We start from the raw sequence: 16,898 nt of genomic DNA on the forward strand, positions 1-16,898 counted from the left end.
CCGAAACAGATACCAATACCTGAAAGACTAAACAATGCAGATCCAACTAAGAACTTGAGAATCCCTCTTCACAGCCAGCCCAGGCTGACATCTGAAATATAATGTGACATTACGGAGTATACACCCAGCAAATGACCAAGGAAAAAAGCATGATCCACGGAACTGCTGGAAGCTTTTCCAAGAAAATATAAGAGGAATCAATGATTTCTAAATTAAGAGTCTCAACTCATATTCTGATATATAATCATAAGGCTCCAACTTAAAACTCTCACACTACTTGTTAAACCAACCAACACGAAAAACTGAACTACTGATGAAATCATGGAATGAGATATGTCAAGCATAACTTGTCCCATCGGTGCATAGAGATATCATCAACTCTCGTATTTACAATTAAATTTTCCAGACCACCAAGAACACAGGAACACACAAGAATCAAATAAGATTACTAGCATATGATAGATATCAAAGGAAAAATGGTCAGATTGGATCTTGACAATGCATCTTACCAAACTTCTTGTTCTTCTCTGATTAGATGGTATCTAGCATCTACCATTCTAGTTTGCAAATTTTATATTTGGTGACGAGTAGTTTACATAATTTTTTAGAGATCATCAGAAATTTGTCTGAATTCTTTGCAAAGCTGTCTTCTTTATGTCCCTCCTCTTCCTTCAATCCAATGTTGAACTAGGCACTCTTGGTTGGCATGTTTTCCCTCCTTTTTATGTAAGGTACAAAAATTCTCAACTTCTTTCATCACTAAATCAAGATGACTCGTTCAAAATATCACAACATACTTACATCTCCCAACTTTCAAGACCAAAGTAAACCAAACAATTTTCCCCCTAAATCAGAGAGATGCCTATTATCAAGAAAGAATATAGACTATTTTCCAATGACAACGACTCATATTGTTCCAACTATCTTGGGTCCGCTACACGGATTTTTATCCACCATTGAACCCTGTGCAACGCAATATCTTTAGTTAAATCAAAGTACATTCAAACTATTTTTGTTGTTTCCAATAATATCTTATTATATCACTCTTTCCCTCTCTTGACTGAACTCGTCATAATTGATTCAACTTATCTTCCCACAGCGTTGATGTCTTTTTTAAGCATGTCGTACAAACAAAAATTAGATACAACTCTTACCCTAGCAAACCAAACGCCAACACAATTTGTAACCAAATTATTAACAAACTCTGCCTTTCCATCCAACATGGCCAAAATTGAAATAAGAATATTCTATTTATTTTTAGCTGCTATCCCGGCAAACTTTAAATAATAAGATAAATAATGATGCACTCCAAGAAAGAACTCTACCAAACAATGTAAGAGACAATGAGTGCTTTTTTATTATCCTAACTAAATAGCCTTATTAACAAAAAGAAAAAGGAGATAGACTGAACAGTCAATAGCCAACTAAATTTCTTAGGGCACTATGGAGCTGGATTCAAGCAAAAGTTGGTGGAAAAGATAATTTTGTTTGAAAGAAAATAAGCAGGTTATTGTAATCAGCAGAGTTCTCTGCTTTCATAGTGGACTGCGAGCAACAATTTCTTAGAACTATATCGGTGTGCAATGCAAAGCAAAGCACCTATTCTCTGCTTTCATAGTGGACTGCGAGCAACAATTTTTCAATTTTTAAGCAAATTGAGGTGAATGCGAGAAATTACTTTCCAGTTATAAACTGATAGCTTTTAACGAAATAACTGATTTAAAAATCCAAAGTACACAAGAAAATAGCTAATGTTCGCAGATAGATTCCAAACATCATTAATAAGGGAATTAGTTTGCTTAAAATTCACAGGTAAACTGACACAGTCAGTATCAGAACAATCCAAAACAAGTTACCGCAGAGCATACAAGCATGAACGGCTTTAGCATTAGTGGAAGTGAAAACAAAGCACTTACGAACCAAATATCATGAAAATGAACTATTACTGCTTTTATTCAAACTCAGTTCTACAACCAAGTATTGAAATCACAGAACAAAACTAATTAGAGAAACTGCAAAGATTCTGACCAAAAGGATAATAATTGGAACATAAAGAGGCTTCGAAACTAGTTATGATGAAACTCAAGAGATATAAAGTGTCTTAGACACCTGATCTAACTAATACTGGAAGGACTCACCGGGCTTCATGCTCCGGAAGATAGAGATTGCAATGGGGATGATACCCACGAGTGCAAGTTGAAGTTGTTCTGAGGTGCTCATCCTGACGGTGATCTGCCCAGTCCGCTTGTTGTTCAGCCCAACACGAACTGCCATCTTTGAATTCCTCCCAATGGAGAATTGAGACTGCAGGTTTGCACCCAAAGCCAAATCACCATGCCAACTCATCAAAGATAACCCCAAGGTGGCAAGGGCTTGACTTATGGGATAATCCTTATCTCGGAGTCGCACCTCCAAATTGGCTCCATATGCAGTATAACCTTGTGCTCGAACAGCACCAGTGCATGCACCAAGATTCACTTGCTTCCCAAGAGAAAGTTGGTCTTCAAACTTTAATCCAGTAGCTATGGTTTCCCCCAAGAAGGTTACGGAGATCCCTCCAGTAGTCCTGTTCTTTTTCAACATTTTGAACTTGGTCTCACCCCGCAGAATGTAAGAAAGTTGCTTTCCAACAGTCTGGATATCGAAGCCAGCGAGAGTAGAACCATTTTCCCCATGCTTGGCCGAGACAGAGGAATCTAAATGGATGCTGAATTCCTTTTTGTCCTTAGTCACTTGAGCTGATAAGACAGCAGGAAATCGGCCAGCAACAGCGAGGCTCTCTTCAAGGCTTACCCCATCATAACCACAATCATGATCCCAACCATGCGTATCCAGTACTGGCCTAGCAAGAAACTGTGAGGTAGTCTCTAGAAAACGGTATCGATACGTTGGGGCATCACAGTCAAAAGAAGGGGGCAATACCATATCAGGCAAAGGGACTGGTACAGTTGCAGGGGCATTATCCTGATCAAAATCTTCGACCATATCAGCAAGCCCAAAATCATCCTTCAACACTTTCTGTCCATTCTTCATCTCTTTCAATCGTCTGAGCTCCTCCTTCCACTGTTTTTTCTGAAGAAGCTTAACTCGGTAATCATACTCATCAAAATATGATCTTCTTTGCTCCTTGGTCAGCTTGGCAATTTGAGACTTCCTCAGGGGCTTAAATGGTGGAAGTTGATCATACTCTTCTTCTTCTTCCCCTTGATCAGCATCTGATAAGTCATCTAGGTCAATATCAGAATCTTCATTGTCACCATGATGATCGGATGGAAGTTTTGGGTGTGCTCTGGACTGCAACAGAGAAGAAAGCAGGAAGGGAAGCGGTGGAGGACGTAGACGGAGACCAAACAGTTTTCCGGGAGAAGGATCTTGAAGCTTTAGAAGTGAATTAGCTTGAGATAATATCTTTGAAGAGTAACAGAGCAGCAGCATCTGTGATCTCCATGACAGACCATTAGGGAGCACTTTTTGTCCCTCCCTGTTCTTTCTACAAGATGGATGGTTCTCAACAAGAGCCACTGGATTCATCAGGCGCATGTCTCCAGCTGCTAGCCTTATGGACTGCTGAACAGCATGAGACCTTTGGGCCACGAACACCTCATAGCTCAAAGGGGAACCACTTGGTCCATCAGGAGGGGCAGACGCAGCATGTGCGAGAGCGACAATGGCATTGAACCATATGGATGAACCCAAAGTGCTAGTAATTGTTCTTAGCAGAGGCAAGTCATTCTGATCTCGGGTCAGTGTGTCCATGCGGTCCACATACAAAACAATGTCTGGAGGGCATCTCTTTGTGTATTTCTTTATGGATGCCAGGATTCTCCTGCTTGATGCTTGGTCCATTCCTGAAGCTCTAAGACCTGGAGTATCTAAAACCCGAATCTTTACCCCCTCCACGGTTCCTACAATCTCTTTAACAGAAGTTGTTGCTGGTTCAAATGCACTGGTTGGAGACTTCTCTTCACCAAATATAGAATTTACAGTTGCACTCTTGCCCACTCCACTCTTTCCTAGGACAAGAATGTTACAGGAAAAGTCCAAATCTTCAGTTCCATCTTGTTCTAGCAGCAAAGCCTTCTTTTTTGCACTCTCAAGACTATAAGCCTGGCCAGTTTGCCTTCCACTACGAATACCTTCTGCAAGACTCAGACGATATAGCACCTGGGCTACCACCGTGTCTTCAGGTGAATGGCCCAACCTATGAACAAGACGTAGAAACTTCACCCTAATAAGCTCAACTTTCTCATGCAACTGTTTTTGTTCCTTGGTCATTTGATCATCAGGCTCTGCTGCTACTGCCAGTTCAGAAGGACTAAGAAGGTTTGATCGTGCAGGACGGGGAAGAGTAGGTTTCAGAGATGGAATTGAGGACCCCAGACCAGCTGGACGGTCGACCAAGAAGATTCTATTAGCATCTTGAGAAGTGACACTGATACCTCCATCATCAGTGGAACTGCTTGCCGCTTTCAGAAGCGCAATCAATGCATCAGAATCGATCATTGCATGTCTTCCATCCTCCTCGTCAGTCACCAACTCTTCATCTGAATCCAAAATAATCTGGCCGTCTACATCCTTTGAGTCATCTGACACTGAATGAGGGGTGACACTAGAAGAGCCTTCTTCTACTTCACTCATCAGCTGTTTTGCAGTTTCTGAGCTCGTCGATATTGCCACCCTAGGTGGTCCATCAGAAACTAAGTTTTTGTCTTCGTCCTCTGCCTTCTCCTGGTCAAGGTCTTGCACATGATCAATCAAATCTTTACTCGGTGTTGGTTCTGGTTCTGTAACTGAAGTTGGTAATTGAGCAAGTGCATCTTCATTCACACCAGAAGCCCCAAAGTCATCTCCTTCAGTCACCCTGTTTCTTGATTCCCCAGCAGTGATAAATGGAGATTGCCTATCTGGGGCTGATATTGAATTTTGCCCATCTGGAACCAATTCAGGCACAGGCTCATCATTGTTTGCCTCAGTTCGATTTGCAGTTCGATTCGATTCATTTGTTAGCTTCTCATCCACTATCTCCTGAACAGAACGCTCACTAGAGACAGTTTCACCATCACTAGCTGTATCCACTTTCCCCTGAATAGAAGGCTTACTAAAGACAGTTTCACCATCACTCACTGTATCATCTTTGTTAGCAGAACTTTCACCGGACTTACTATCTGCAACTTCATGATTCTCACTCAAATCATTTTTCCTCATATTTGATCCATCAAGCTTTCCGGTTGAAACATAGACCATCATAGTGTCCACACCGGAATAACTCTGTATTAAATTTTCATTCATCTCTTCGTCATTTACTCCATGAGTTGATTTGGATGATTCATCTACTGTTTGAGAAGCAGGGGTACTTCCTTGGTTGACACTTTGATCAGAATCGGCATTTTCAGAAGTGCCAATGTCCACCTCGCTGATATCAGCTTTGTCTCCGCCCGTCCCTTCTTCAGCAGTATCAAACTCGTCTGTTGCTGTCTTTGACTCCAGTAACACATGGATGACCCGCCTAGCAGGTTTTCCCAATTTCTCGACCAAGCCTCCATCTTTCTCCGGAGCATCAGGGTCTACTTGCTCCTCATTCCTATCCACATTTCCAGCGGCAGCAGTCCCATCCTCGACTGGGTTATCCTCAATGCTCAAAGTGGGAGCAACCCCAGCAATGCCAATGTTCACCTCTTCCATCTCAGCTTTGCCTCCGTTTTTCTCTTCTTCGGCGGTATCAAACTTGTCGTTTGCTGTCTTTGACTCCAGTAGCACATCAATAACAGGCCTAGCAGATTCTCCCAATTTGTCGACCAAACTTCCATCTTTCTCCTGAGCACCAGGGTCTGCACGCTCCTCATCCCTATCCACATTGCCAGCTGCAGCAGTCTCATCCTCGACTGGGTTCCCTTCGATGCTCAAAGTGGGATTCTCCACAGTCTCCATCTCCTGTGCGGCAGGTATACAAATTGGGTAGACATTTTGATCGGAAACTGCGGCAACGCCAATTTTCACGTCATCCGCAACATCAGGTTCGGCTCCATGTCTCTCTTCCTCAACCGCACCAATAGTAGGGGTAGCAGACTCTCCCGATTCCTCGACCAAGCCCTCATCATTCTCCTCGTGAGCATCGTGGAGTCCGACCTCCTCGTCGCCATCGACAGAACCATCCTCGATTGGCTTCGTTTCGGTGCTTTGCGAAGTGGAATTCTCCGCCGACTCATTCACCACAGCCGACAAAACCTCACGATGTGAGGTCTCCTCTGTCCTAGGGATTTCACTTGACAGCATTTCCACGGTCTCATGTTGGGAATTGCCTTGGACGGTGGCCAAAACCTGAGTCTCCGATGGGGGCTCACCTTTCTCCTCTCCTTCCATGAGTTCACCATCATTCAATGATCCTGAAGCTTTAGCGGCATCCGAGAACCCATCGTCGTCCCCATATTCCAGCGCCTCCTGGAACGCCTCCTCGTCCGGGTCGTCGTCCGGAGTCTCCTGTGCTACAGGCATCGAGGAGGTGGTCGTCAAGGTGCCTCCGGCCGCGGCCGAGGCGGGGGACGAGCCGTCACTGCTCTCCTTTTCCGGTTCCACGGCGGCACGGGGATCCCCGTCCCCTCCTGTGTCTCCGTCGGGTTCGCTCCTCATCGGGGCTTCCTTGGCTTCCGACGAGACTGACGCGCCGCTCACCTCGGACGCCATCGGTAAGGAGGGGAGCGACGAGACGACCCGACCCGAAGGAGCGGAAAAGAAGGCAGAAAGAGTTCTACAAGCCGAGTGACGAGCGTCTAATGACCGAATGGGGTTGGGAAGTGATAAGGAGAGTGGGCGGCATGAGATCAGATAAGGCAGGGAGGCGAGCGTTCTGTTTTTGCTCTTTTCCTGAACATTTTTTTTTTCTCTATATGCAGAATAATGTAGTTTGGGCCATTGATGGCAGCCCAAAAGTAAATTTGGGCTTTCAATTTCCTCACCGTATGAAGTCGTAGGTTGGGTTATTTACGATGGTGTGTTGAGAACGCTCGGGTATCGGCCATCCAAACATCGTAAGGGATCTAACCAAAAGCACATTTACGACTCTAATCAATTGAATCTGTTTGGACGGAGTAACTGCGATTTTGTTTGAATAAAAAAAATACGTTTGTTTGAAAAACAAAGATAAATTAATTATCTTTTATGTTCGTTTTGGTTGTCCCACTGATTTGTTTGTTGTGCCCTCATATCAATTTGCTAGGATCAGATCAGCATCTTCCATTAGGTGGTTTATTTATGCCTTGATGATTTGCTACCATCAAATTACTTTGATTGATTGGTTGATCACTAAAATTTTCTAAATACAAAAATTATCTAACGCCTATCGTAGCTGAAACTTTAATAAGAGTAGACAGATGGCATTGTACGTGATTTTAATGATTACGAGTATGAAATCTCATCTCATTTCAGATGTAAACTTTTACCAAAAATAACATTTGAATCGATGCACTAAACTAAGTCGGTCATCAAGAGGTAATACACCGTGCTCATCTTTCCCTCTCCGTCGCAGCCGTCGTCGCTGCTCTCTCGTTTTTTCCTTCGTCGCCCTCACATCACATGCTCTCCAGGGAGGTGGGGACGATATAGGAGTAAGTCTCGTCATTTGATCTACTTGGTTCTAAACTACAATTTTTGTTGCTAATATCAATCCGTACATGGTGTGAGAATATGTATTAAACAAAAATAATAATACTTTTATTGCATGATTAATCACCGATCGAGATATCAACATGTTATGGCCATAGGGCATACCTGGGTGAGGTTCCTGCTGTAGTGTAGATCCAGCCGCCGGCCTTTAGCAGGTTTGATTAGGAAACTCATGGCGGAGCATTGATTGGATGGACGGTGACCTGCATGACCTGCATCCTCGTACGGGGGTCAAAACCTGAGAGAGACGAAAGAAACGAGTTCATCATCGGAAGCAACAATATTTAAAGAGTTTTCCTGATTAACCACTTGATCGATCAAGATCGATACAAATTTGCACGTTTGCTTATCTGCGTTATTCTTTCCGATGCACAGTCCTCCCACGGCCCAAAGAGCTCGCAGTAGCATGTCGCCCTCATCACCATCTTCCCTCGCTCCCTCGCCATGTCTTATGCTGGACCAGATTTTTTTTGTTTTGCTACAGGGATTTGGAACCTAATTCCATATCATTAATCTCCTCTGTCCACGGTCACAGTAAGGATATTCATACGAGAGGGAGGGAATCAGTGTACATGCTAACAGATGATTAGAATGTCAAACCATTTATTTAAAACACATCCCTACGAGAAAATTTAAATTTATGGAGCAATTTTGATTGTGAAAAGGAGACTTGGTTAGAGCTAAGTCAAGGAGGTCATGAAGCCTGAACATGAGTCATCCTTCTCATTGGACTGAATAGCAGTGTTCTATTCAAATCGACTACATGGTTCTATAACATCTCAAATTGTTCATCAAAATGGGTGTTGTGCATTATCCAAATATGTCAAAACATGCGCCAAAACAGACACAAATACCAGAATGACTAAACAACTCTTTTCGGATATAAATCTAAAATGTCCAGCACTTATTCGGAAAAGAGAAAAGACACTGCCGAAATAAGAACTTGAAAAGTAGAGAGTTTTCCTCTTAGAATATAAAAAAAAGTACCAAGCTCCACCGGTTAGATGATAACAGAGACCCAGGAATTCAACTCCACAGCTAGTCCAGACTGACATCTGAAAATATAATGAGGGAAGCATAATGAGAATACAAAATAAACAAAGATTTCTGAATTAGAGTCTCAACTTATTCTAATATAAAAAGAGTGCTTCGGAAAAATACACAATCAATCATAAGCCTCCAACACAAAACAGTCAGTTTTTTAACCAACCAACACACTGTTGCTGTTAGCGAGCTACACGAAAAACTGAACTACCAAGCAAAGAAGGTTGGTTTAGGCTTCACGTCTCGGAAACAAACTGACCTGCTGATGAAATCATGAAATGAGAAATGTACAACACAACTTGTCCCATCAGTGCATAGAGATATTATCATGTTTGGCATTTACAATTAAATCTTCCAGACCACCAAGAACCCAAGAACACACAAATCAAATAAGACTACCAGCATATGATACCAAAAGAAAAATGATCAGATTGGATCTTGACAATGCATCTTACCAAAAGACAACAGTAAGAAATTTATCAAAGAGAAGCCAAAACAAACCACACAATGAATGAGACGGAGGAGAAACATGTGCTATGGCCCAAGAGATTCTGACCTACCATTGCAATTTGCATAATGCTATTGCAAACAATGTTTTTTATTCGAATTCACTATTTTCATGGAAATTTGTGGTTGAACAATAGCCTTGAAAAGCATGACGATAACTTGGCCTTTAAGTTGCAGCAGGGTCATCATGTGTGACCCATGTCAACCGGCACAGCAATGCTTGTTTACAAACGTCTATCTCATCTTGCCAAAAAGAATGAGTATTTCCAATTTGACATGAAGTAAATTATGACAAGTTACGAAACTGGTTATTATCATGGAAATTTGCCACTGAGCTTGCGAGGAGTGTTTGTGCACAACAGTGATTGAAAAAGGCGCTCGAGCGCTCGCCTAGGCGCTCGGGCGAGGCGAGGCCCGAGCGCCTTGCTAATGTCCCAGGCGGCGCGCTTCAAACAGGTGCCGCCTGGGCGCTCGCCCGAGCCCAGGCGCTGGGCGCTCGCCCGAGCCCAGGCGCTGGGCGCTTCGGGCGAGCGCCTGGGTAAACCAAGTGACCGAACCAGGATTTTAGGTCTGGTTCGGTCCTGGTTCGGTTGTTAGTTGGTTCAATCGAACCAACTAAACCGATATAACCCTTACCCAACCCTAACCCGCTGCCGCTCCCGATCCCGATCTCGCTGCTCGTCGCTCCTGCTCGCCGCTGTCGCTGCTCGCGCCTCCTGCGAGCCTTCTCGCTGCTCGCGACTCCCACGAGCCCTCCTGCTGCTCGCGCCTCCCGCGAGCCCTCCCGCTACTCGCGCCTCCCGCTCCCTTTCCCTTTCCCGCTGCCGCTGCCGTCGCCGCTTCCTCGTTTCTTCATCAGGCTCAGTATACAGTATACTCTTAATATTAAGTTTAATTTGAATTTTAAAATGATTAATTTTCAATACTATTAATAGATTAATAATATATTATTTTGATTTTAATGTTGTTAATTTTTATTTATTTGAAATTATTGCTAGGTTTCAACATAAATGGCTTTGATGTAAAATTTTATTGTTTTGAATTTTCAAACTTTTTGTTAATGTGACATTGTGATTTTGTATTTTAGATTTTCTTAATTTAATGATATATTTTTATTTAAAATTTTAAATAATTATATTTATTAATTATATTATATATTTTTATATTTTAGCGCTTCGCTTCGCTCGGGCGAGCGCCTAGCGCCTCGGGCGTTTTTGGACCTTGGCGCATTTTGGCGCCTAGCGCTTTTTAAATCACTGGTGCACAAACATGCATCTGATCATCTCTTATCAGACAAACCTTTTCCAATCTGCAATAGAAGGAAGGCTTTTTTATGGCTAGATGCATTTTCCTCTCATCTTATGAAGCACTAGAAAGATAGTCCATTATTAACAAAGGAAAACCCAAGTTGGATAAAAGAATATTTAAGCCCCTATCAATTAAAATTTCTTTAACTTTTCGTTCTCCGAATAGATTGTATCTATCATTCTAGTTTGCATAACATTTAGGTCCAAACTCAAAAAATTTTATTTGGTAACAAGTAGTTTTCATAAACTTTTAGAGATCATCAGAAATTTGTTTAAATTCTTTGCAAAGCTGTCTTCCTTGTGTCAACCTCTTAGCAGCCATTCTTGGTTGGCATGTTTTCCCTCCTTTTTATAAAAATAAGGTACAAAAATTTCCGAACTTCTTCCATCACTAAATCAAGGTGACTAGTTCAAAATATCACAATATACCTACATCTCCAACTTTCAAGACCAACGTAAACCAAACAATTTTTTCCCTAAATCAGAGATGCCTATTATGAAAAAACTATAGATGATTTTCCATTGACAACACATATTGTTCCAACTATATTTGGGAAGGCTACATGAATTTTTATCCACCATTAAACTCTGTGTAAGGAAATATCTTTAGTTAAATCAAAGCACATTCAAACCTTTTTTTGTTGTTTCTATGAAAGTCTAACTATATCATCCTTTACCTCTCATCGCTGAAATCATCATAATTGACTCAACTCATCTTCCCACAACTTTGATGTCTTCTTTGGACATGTCACAAAATAAAAAATTATATGTAAACCAAACGCCAAAGCAATTTTTAACCAAATTATTAACAGACTCCGCCTATCCATCCACCTTGGCCAAAATTGCAAACGAATATTCTATTTATTTTAGCTGCTATCCCAGCAAACTTTAAATAATAAGATAAATAATGATGTACTCCAAGAAAGAACTCTACCAAACAATGTAAAAGACAATGAATGCTTTTTATTATCCTAACTAAATAGCCTTATTAACAAAAAATGGAGATAAATTGAACATGTCAATAGCCAAACAAATTTCTTATGGAACTATGCTTGCTGTAGTAAATATGGATCTGGATTCAACCAAATGTTAGTGGCAAAGATAATTTTCTTTGAAAGAAAATAAGCAGGTTATTGTAATCAGCAGGGTTCAGCTTAGAACTACATCGGTGTGCAAAGCAAAATACCAATTCTTTGATTTCATAGTGGACTGCTAGCAGCACTGATAGGACAGCTCAAGCTCATAACCAACAATCTTCTATTTTCGAAGCAAACTGAGGTGAATGTGAGTAATTATTTTCCAGTTATAAACTGATAGCTATAAACGAAATAACTGATTTAAAAATCCTCATTACACAAGAAAATAGCTAATGTTCACAGATTGATTACCAAAATCATTAATAATGGAAATAGTTCGCTTAAAATTCAAAGGTAAACTGACACATTCAGCATCAGAACAGTCCAAAACAAGCTACCTCAGAGCACACAAGCATGAACGCCTTTAGCATTAGAACAAAAAAAAATAATGCACTTATCTTACATATGAACTAAATTGAAAATGAACTATTCCTGCTTTTATTCAAACTTAGTTCTACAACCAAGTATCATAATCCTAAGAAATCATGGACCAAAATTAATTTGAGAACTGCAAATATTAATAGATAGAACATAAAGAGGCTACAAAAGAAGTTATGCTGAAACTGGAGAGAGTTAAAGTGTCTTATTCCACTGATATTTTTAAGACAGTAAACTCACCAGGCTTCATGCTCCGGAAGATAGAGATTGCAATGGGTATGATACCCACGAGTGCAAGTTGAAGTTGTTCAGAGGTGCTCGTCCTGACAGTGATCTGCCCAGTCCGCTTGTTGTTCAGCCCAACGCGAACTGCCATCTTTGAATTCCTCCCAATGGAGAATTGAGACTGCAGGTTTGCACCCAAAGCCAAATCACCATGCCAACTCATCAAAGATAACCCCAAGGTGGCAAGGGCTTGGCTTATGGGATAATCCTTATCTCGGAGTCGCACCTCCAAATTGGCTCCATATGCAGTATAACCTTGTGCTCGAACAGCACCAGTGCTTGCAACAAGATTCACTTGCTTCCCAATAGAAAGTTGGTCTTCAAGCTTTAATCCAGTAGCTATGGTTTCCCCCAAGAAAGTTACGGAGATCCCTCCAGTAGTCCTGTTCTTTTTCAATATCTTGGACTTGGTCTCACCCCGCAGAATGTAAGCAAGTTGCTTTCCAACAGCCTGGACATCAAAGCCAGCGAGAGTAGAACCATTTTCCCCATGCTTGGCCGAGACAGAGGAATCTAAATGGATGCTGAATTCCTTTTTGTCCTTAGTCACTTGAGCTGATAAGACAGCAGGAAATCGGCCAGCAACAGCGAGGCTCTCTTCAAGGCTTACCCCATCATAACCACAATCATGATCCCAACCATGCGTATCCAGTACTGGCCTAGCAAGAAACTGTGAGGTTGGCTCTAGAAAACGGTATCGATACGTTGGGGTATCACAGTCAAAAGAAGGTGGCAATACCATATCAGGCAAAGGGACAGGTATGGTTGCAGGGGAATTATCCTGATCAAAATCTTCAACCATATCAGCATGCCCAAAATCATCCTCAAACCCTTTCTGTCTATTCTTCATCTCTTTCAATCGTCTGAGCTCCTCCTTCCACTGTTTTTTTTGAAGAAGCTTAACTCGGTAATCATACTCATCAAAATATGCTCTTCTTTGCTCCTTGGTCAGCTTGGCAATTTGAGACTTCCTCAGGGGCTTAAATGGTGGAAGCTGATCATACTCATCTTCTTGTTCCCCTTGATCAGCATCTGATAAATCATCTAGGTCAATATCAGAATCTTCATTGTCACCATGTTGATCGGATTGAAGTTTTGGGTGTGCTCTGGACTGCAACAGAGAAGAAAGCAGGAAGGGAAGCGGTGGGGGACGTAAACGGAGACCAAACAGTTTTCCAGGAGATGGATCTTGAAGCTTTAGAAGTGAATTAGCTTCAGATAATATCTTTGAAGAGTAACAGAGCAGCAGCATCTGTGGCCTCCATGATAGACCATTAGGGAGCACTTTTTGTCCCTCTCTGTTCCTTCTACAAGATGGATGGTTCTCAACAAGAGCCACTGGATTCATCAGACGCATGTCTCCAGCTGCTAGCCTTATGGACTGCTGAACAGCATGAGACCTTTGAGCCACAAACACCTCATAGCTCAAAGGGGAACCACTTGGTCCATCCGGAGGAGCAGATGCAGCATGTGTGAGAGCAACAATGGCGTTGAACCATATGGATGAACCCAAAGTGCTTGTAATTGTTCTTAGCAGAGGCAAATCATTCTGATCTCGGGTCAGTGTGTCCATTCGGTCCACATACAAAACAATGTCTGGAGGGCATCTCTTCGTGTATTTCTTTATAGATGCCAAGATTCTCCTACTTGATGCTTGGTCCATTCCTGAAGCTCTAAGACCTGGAGTATCTAAAATGCGAATCTTAACCCCCTCAACGGTTCCTACAATCTCTTTGACAGAAGTTGTTTCTTGTTTGAATGCATTGGTTGGAGACTTCTCTTCACCAAATATAGAATTTATAGTTGCACTCTTGCCCACTCCGCTCTTTCCAAGGACTAGAATGTTACAGGAAAAATCCAAATCTGCATTTCCATCCTGTTCTAGCAGCAAAGCCTTCATTTTTGCACTCTCAAGACTATAAGCCCTGCCGGTTTGCCTTCCACTACGAATACCTTCAGCAAGACTCAGACGATATAGCACCTGGGCTACCACCGTGTCTTCAGGTGAATGGCCCAACCTATGAACAAGACGTAGAAACTTCACCCTAATAAGCTCAACTTTCTCATGCAACTTTTTTTGTTCCTCAGTCATCTGATTATCAGGCTCTGCTGCTACAGCCAGTTCAGAAGGACTAAGAAGGTTTGATCTTGCAGGACGAGGAGCAGGTTTCAGAGATGGAATTGAGGACCCCAAACCAGCTGGACGGTCGACCAAGAAGATTCTATTAGCATCTTGAGAAGTGACACTGATACCTCCATCAGCAGTGGAACTGCTTGCCGCTTTCAGAAGTGCAACCAATGCGTCAGAATCAATCATTTCATTTCCTCCGTCCTCCTCGTCAGTCATTAACTCTTCATCTGAATCCAAAATAATCTGGCCATCTACATCCTTTGAGCCATCTAATGCTGAATGAGGGGTGACAGTAGAAGAGCCATCTTCTAATTCATTTATCAGCTGTTTTGCAGTTTCTGAGCTCGCCAATATTGCCACCCTAGGTGGTCCATCAGAAACTAAGTTTTCGTCTTCATCCTCTGCCTTCTCCTGGTCAAGGCCTTGCACATGATCGGTCAAATCTTCACACGGTGTTGGTTCTGGTTCTGTCACTGAAGTTGGTAATCGAGCAGTTCCATCTTCATTGGCACCAGAAGCCCCAAACTCATCTCTTTCGGTCACCCTGTTTCTTGATTCCCCAGCTGTGATAGATGGAGATTGCCTATCTTGAACTGATATTGAATTTTCCCCTTCTGGAACCAACTCAGGCACAGGCTCATCATTGTTTGCCTCAGATTCATTTGCAGCTTGCTCAGATTTTTTTGTTAGCGTCTCATCCACTGTCTCCTGGATAGAAGAATTACTTAAGACAGATCCAAACTCGTCCGTATCAGCTTTGCCTCCGCCTGTCCCTTCTTCAGAAGTATCAAACTCGTCTTTTGCTGTCTTTGACTCCAGTAACACATTGACAACAGGCGTAGCAGGTTCTCCCAAATTATCAACCAAGCTTCCATCTTTTCCCTGATCATCAGGCTCTGCTTGTTCCACATTCCTATCCACATTTCCAGCTGCAGAAGTCTCATCCTCGACTGGGTTTGATTCGATGCGCAAAGTGGGATTCTCTACTGTCTCCATCTCCTCTGTGGCAGGTATACAAGCAGGGTAGACATTTTGATCGGAAACTGTGGCTAAAGCAACACCAATTTTCACCTCATCCACAACATCAGGTTCGGCTCCATGTCTCTCTTCCTCAACAGCATCAATAGTAGGGACAGCAGACTCTCCCGATTCCTCGACCAAGTCCTCATCACTCCCCTCTTGGGCATCGTGGAGTCCGACCTCCTCGTCGCCATCCACACCTCCAGCCACGACAGCACCATCCTCGATTGGCTTCGTTTCGGTGCTTTGCGAAGTGGAATTATCCACCGACTCTTTCACCACAGCCGCCAAAACCTCACCATGTGAAGTCTCCTCTGTCCTAGGGTTTTCACTTGACACCATTTCCACGATCTCATGTTGGGAGTTGTCTTGGACGGTGGCAAAAACCTGAGTCTCCGACGGGGGCTCACCTTTTTCCTCTCCTTCCATGAGTTCAACATCATCCGTCGAGCCTGAAGCTTTGGCGGCATCTGACAACCCATCAACGCCATCGTCGTCCCCATCTTCCAGCGCCTCCTGGAACGCCTCCTCGTCGGGGTCGTCGTCCGGAGTCTCCTGTGCTACAGGAATCGAGGAGGTGGTCGTCAAGGTGTCTCCGGCCGCCGCCGAGGCGGGAGGCGAGCCATCGGTGCTCTCCTTTTCCGGCTCCACGGCGGCACGGGGAGCCCCGTCCCCTCCTGCGTCTTCGTCGGGCTCGCTCCTCATCGGGGCTCCCTTTGCTTCGGCCAAGAATGACTCGCCGCTCGCCTCGGACGCCATCGACAAGGAGGAGAGCGACTAGAGGAGTGGGAGAAGAGGAAAGGAAGGCGAGAGAGGGGGGTTTTGGGTGGAAAGGGTTCCACAATCTATATGACGAGCGCTATCAAATGGATGGATGGATGGATGAATGAATGAATGAATGAATGGGGCTGGGAAGGGGTAAGAAGAGCAGGCGGCATTAGATCGGATAAGGCAGGGAGGCGGCCGTTCTCTTTTTTTCTTTTTATTCTTTTCTTTTCTTCCACAACTTTGTATTCCTTTGGGCCATTGCTGGCAGCCCATATACATCCAAACCTAATTTGGGCTTTCCTATAGTCTCACATCATTTCTAATAGTTTTTTACGATGATGTGGTGAGAAATAACATGATTATGTGATTTTTTTTTATACTATGACAGACAATTCATATTTTTCTTTTGGCTATCCGCCATTCAGAATGGTAAGGGGTATAGAACCTGATGTACATTTTCGTCTCGTCTCTAATCAATTGGGCTTTCATTTTCTCCGATTTGAGAAGCAAAAAATACTTCTTTGATTGACAAAAATAATTGTGTTGTATTTCTATGTTCGATGATGTTGATTTTGGTTGTCCCTCTGATTTCTTCGTTAGGATCGCGAGGCCGCCTCCGCCGATAAGGTAGTTTATGCTACGTACGCCCTCATAATTTGCTAC

The 16,898-nt window shown here is 42.9% G+C and overlaps 2 protein-coding genes across 2 annotated transcripts; both read right to left on the bottom strand.

The window, feature by feature from the left end:
- Nucleotides 1-1,926: 1,926 nt before the first annotated feature.
- Nucleotides 1,927-6,805, bottom strand: LOC103999475 (translocase of chloroplast 101, chloroplastic-like). The gene has a single exon (XM_009421233.3). It carries the CDS (start codon nt 6,679-6,681, stop codon nt 2,119-2,121), a length of 4,563 nt encoding a protein of 1,520 aa, XP_009419508.2. The 5' UTR covers nt 6,682-6,805; the 3' UTR covers nt 1,927-2,118.
- A 1,638-nt stretch (nt 6,806-8,443) lies between these two features.
- On the bottom strand, nt 8,444-16,387 carry LOC135581237 (translocase of chloroplast 101, chloroplastic-like). Its single transcript, XM_065084482.1, has 2 exons — nt 12,272-16,387; nt 8,444-8,714 (listed from the first exon to the last, which is right to left on the bottom strand). Exons 1-2 carry the CDS (start codon nt 16,224-16,226, stop codon nt 8,698-8,700), a joined length of 3,972 nt encoding a protein of 1,323 aa, XP_064940554.1. The 5' UTR covers nt 16,227-16,387; the 3' UTR covers nt 8,444-8,697.
- Between the last annotated feature and the right edge of the window lie 511 nt (nt 16,388-16,898).

The sequence above is a fragment of the Musa acuminata genome, chromosome BXJ1-9, assembly GCF_036884655.1.
Source record: "Musa acuminata AAA Group cultivar baxijiao chromosome BXJ1-9, Cavendish_Baxijiao_AAA, whole genome shotgun sequence".
Lineage (NCBI taxonomy): Eukaryota > Viridiplantae > Streptophyta > Magnoliopsida > Zingiberales > Musaceae > Musa > Musa acuminata.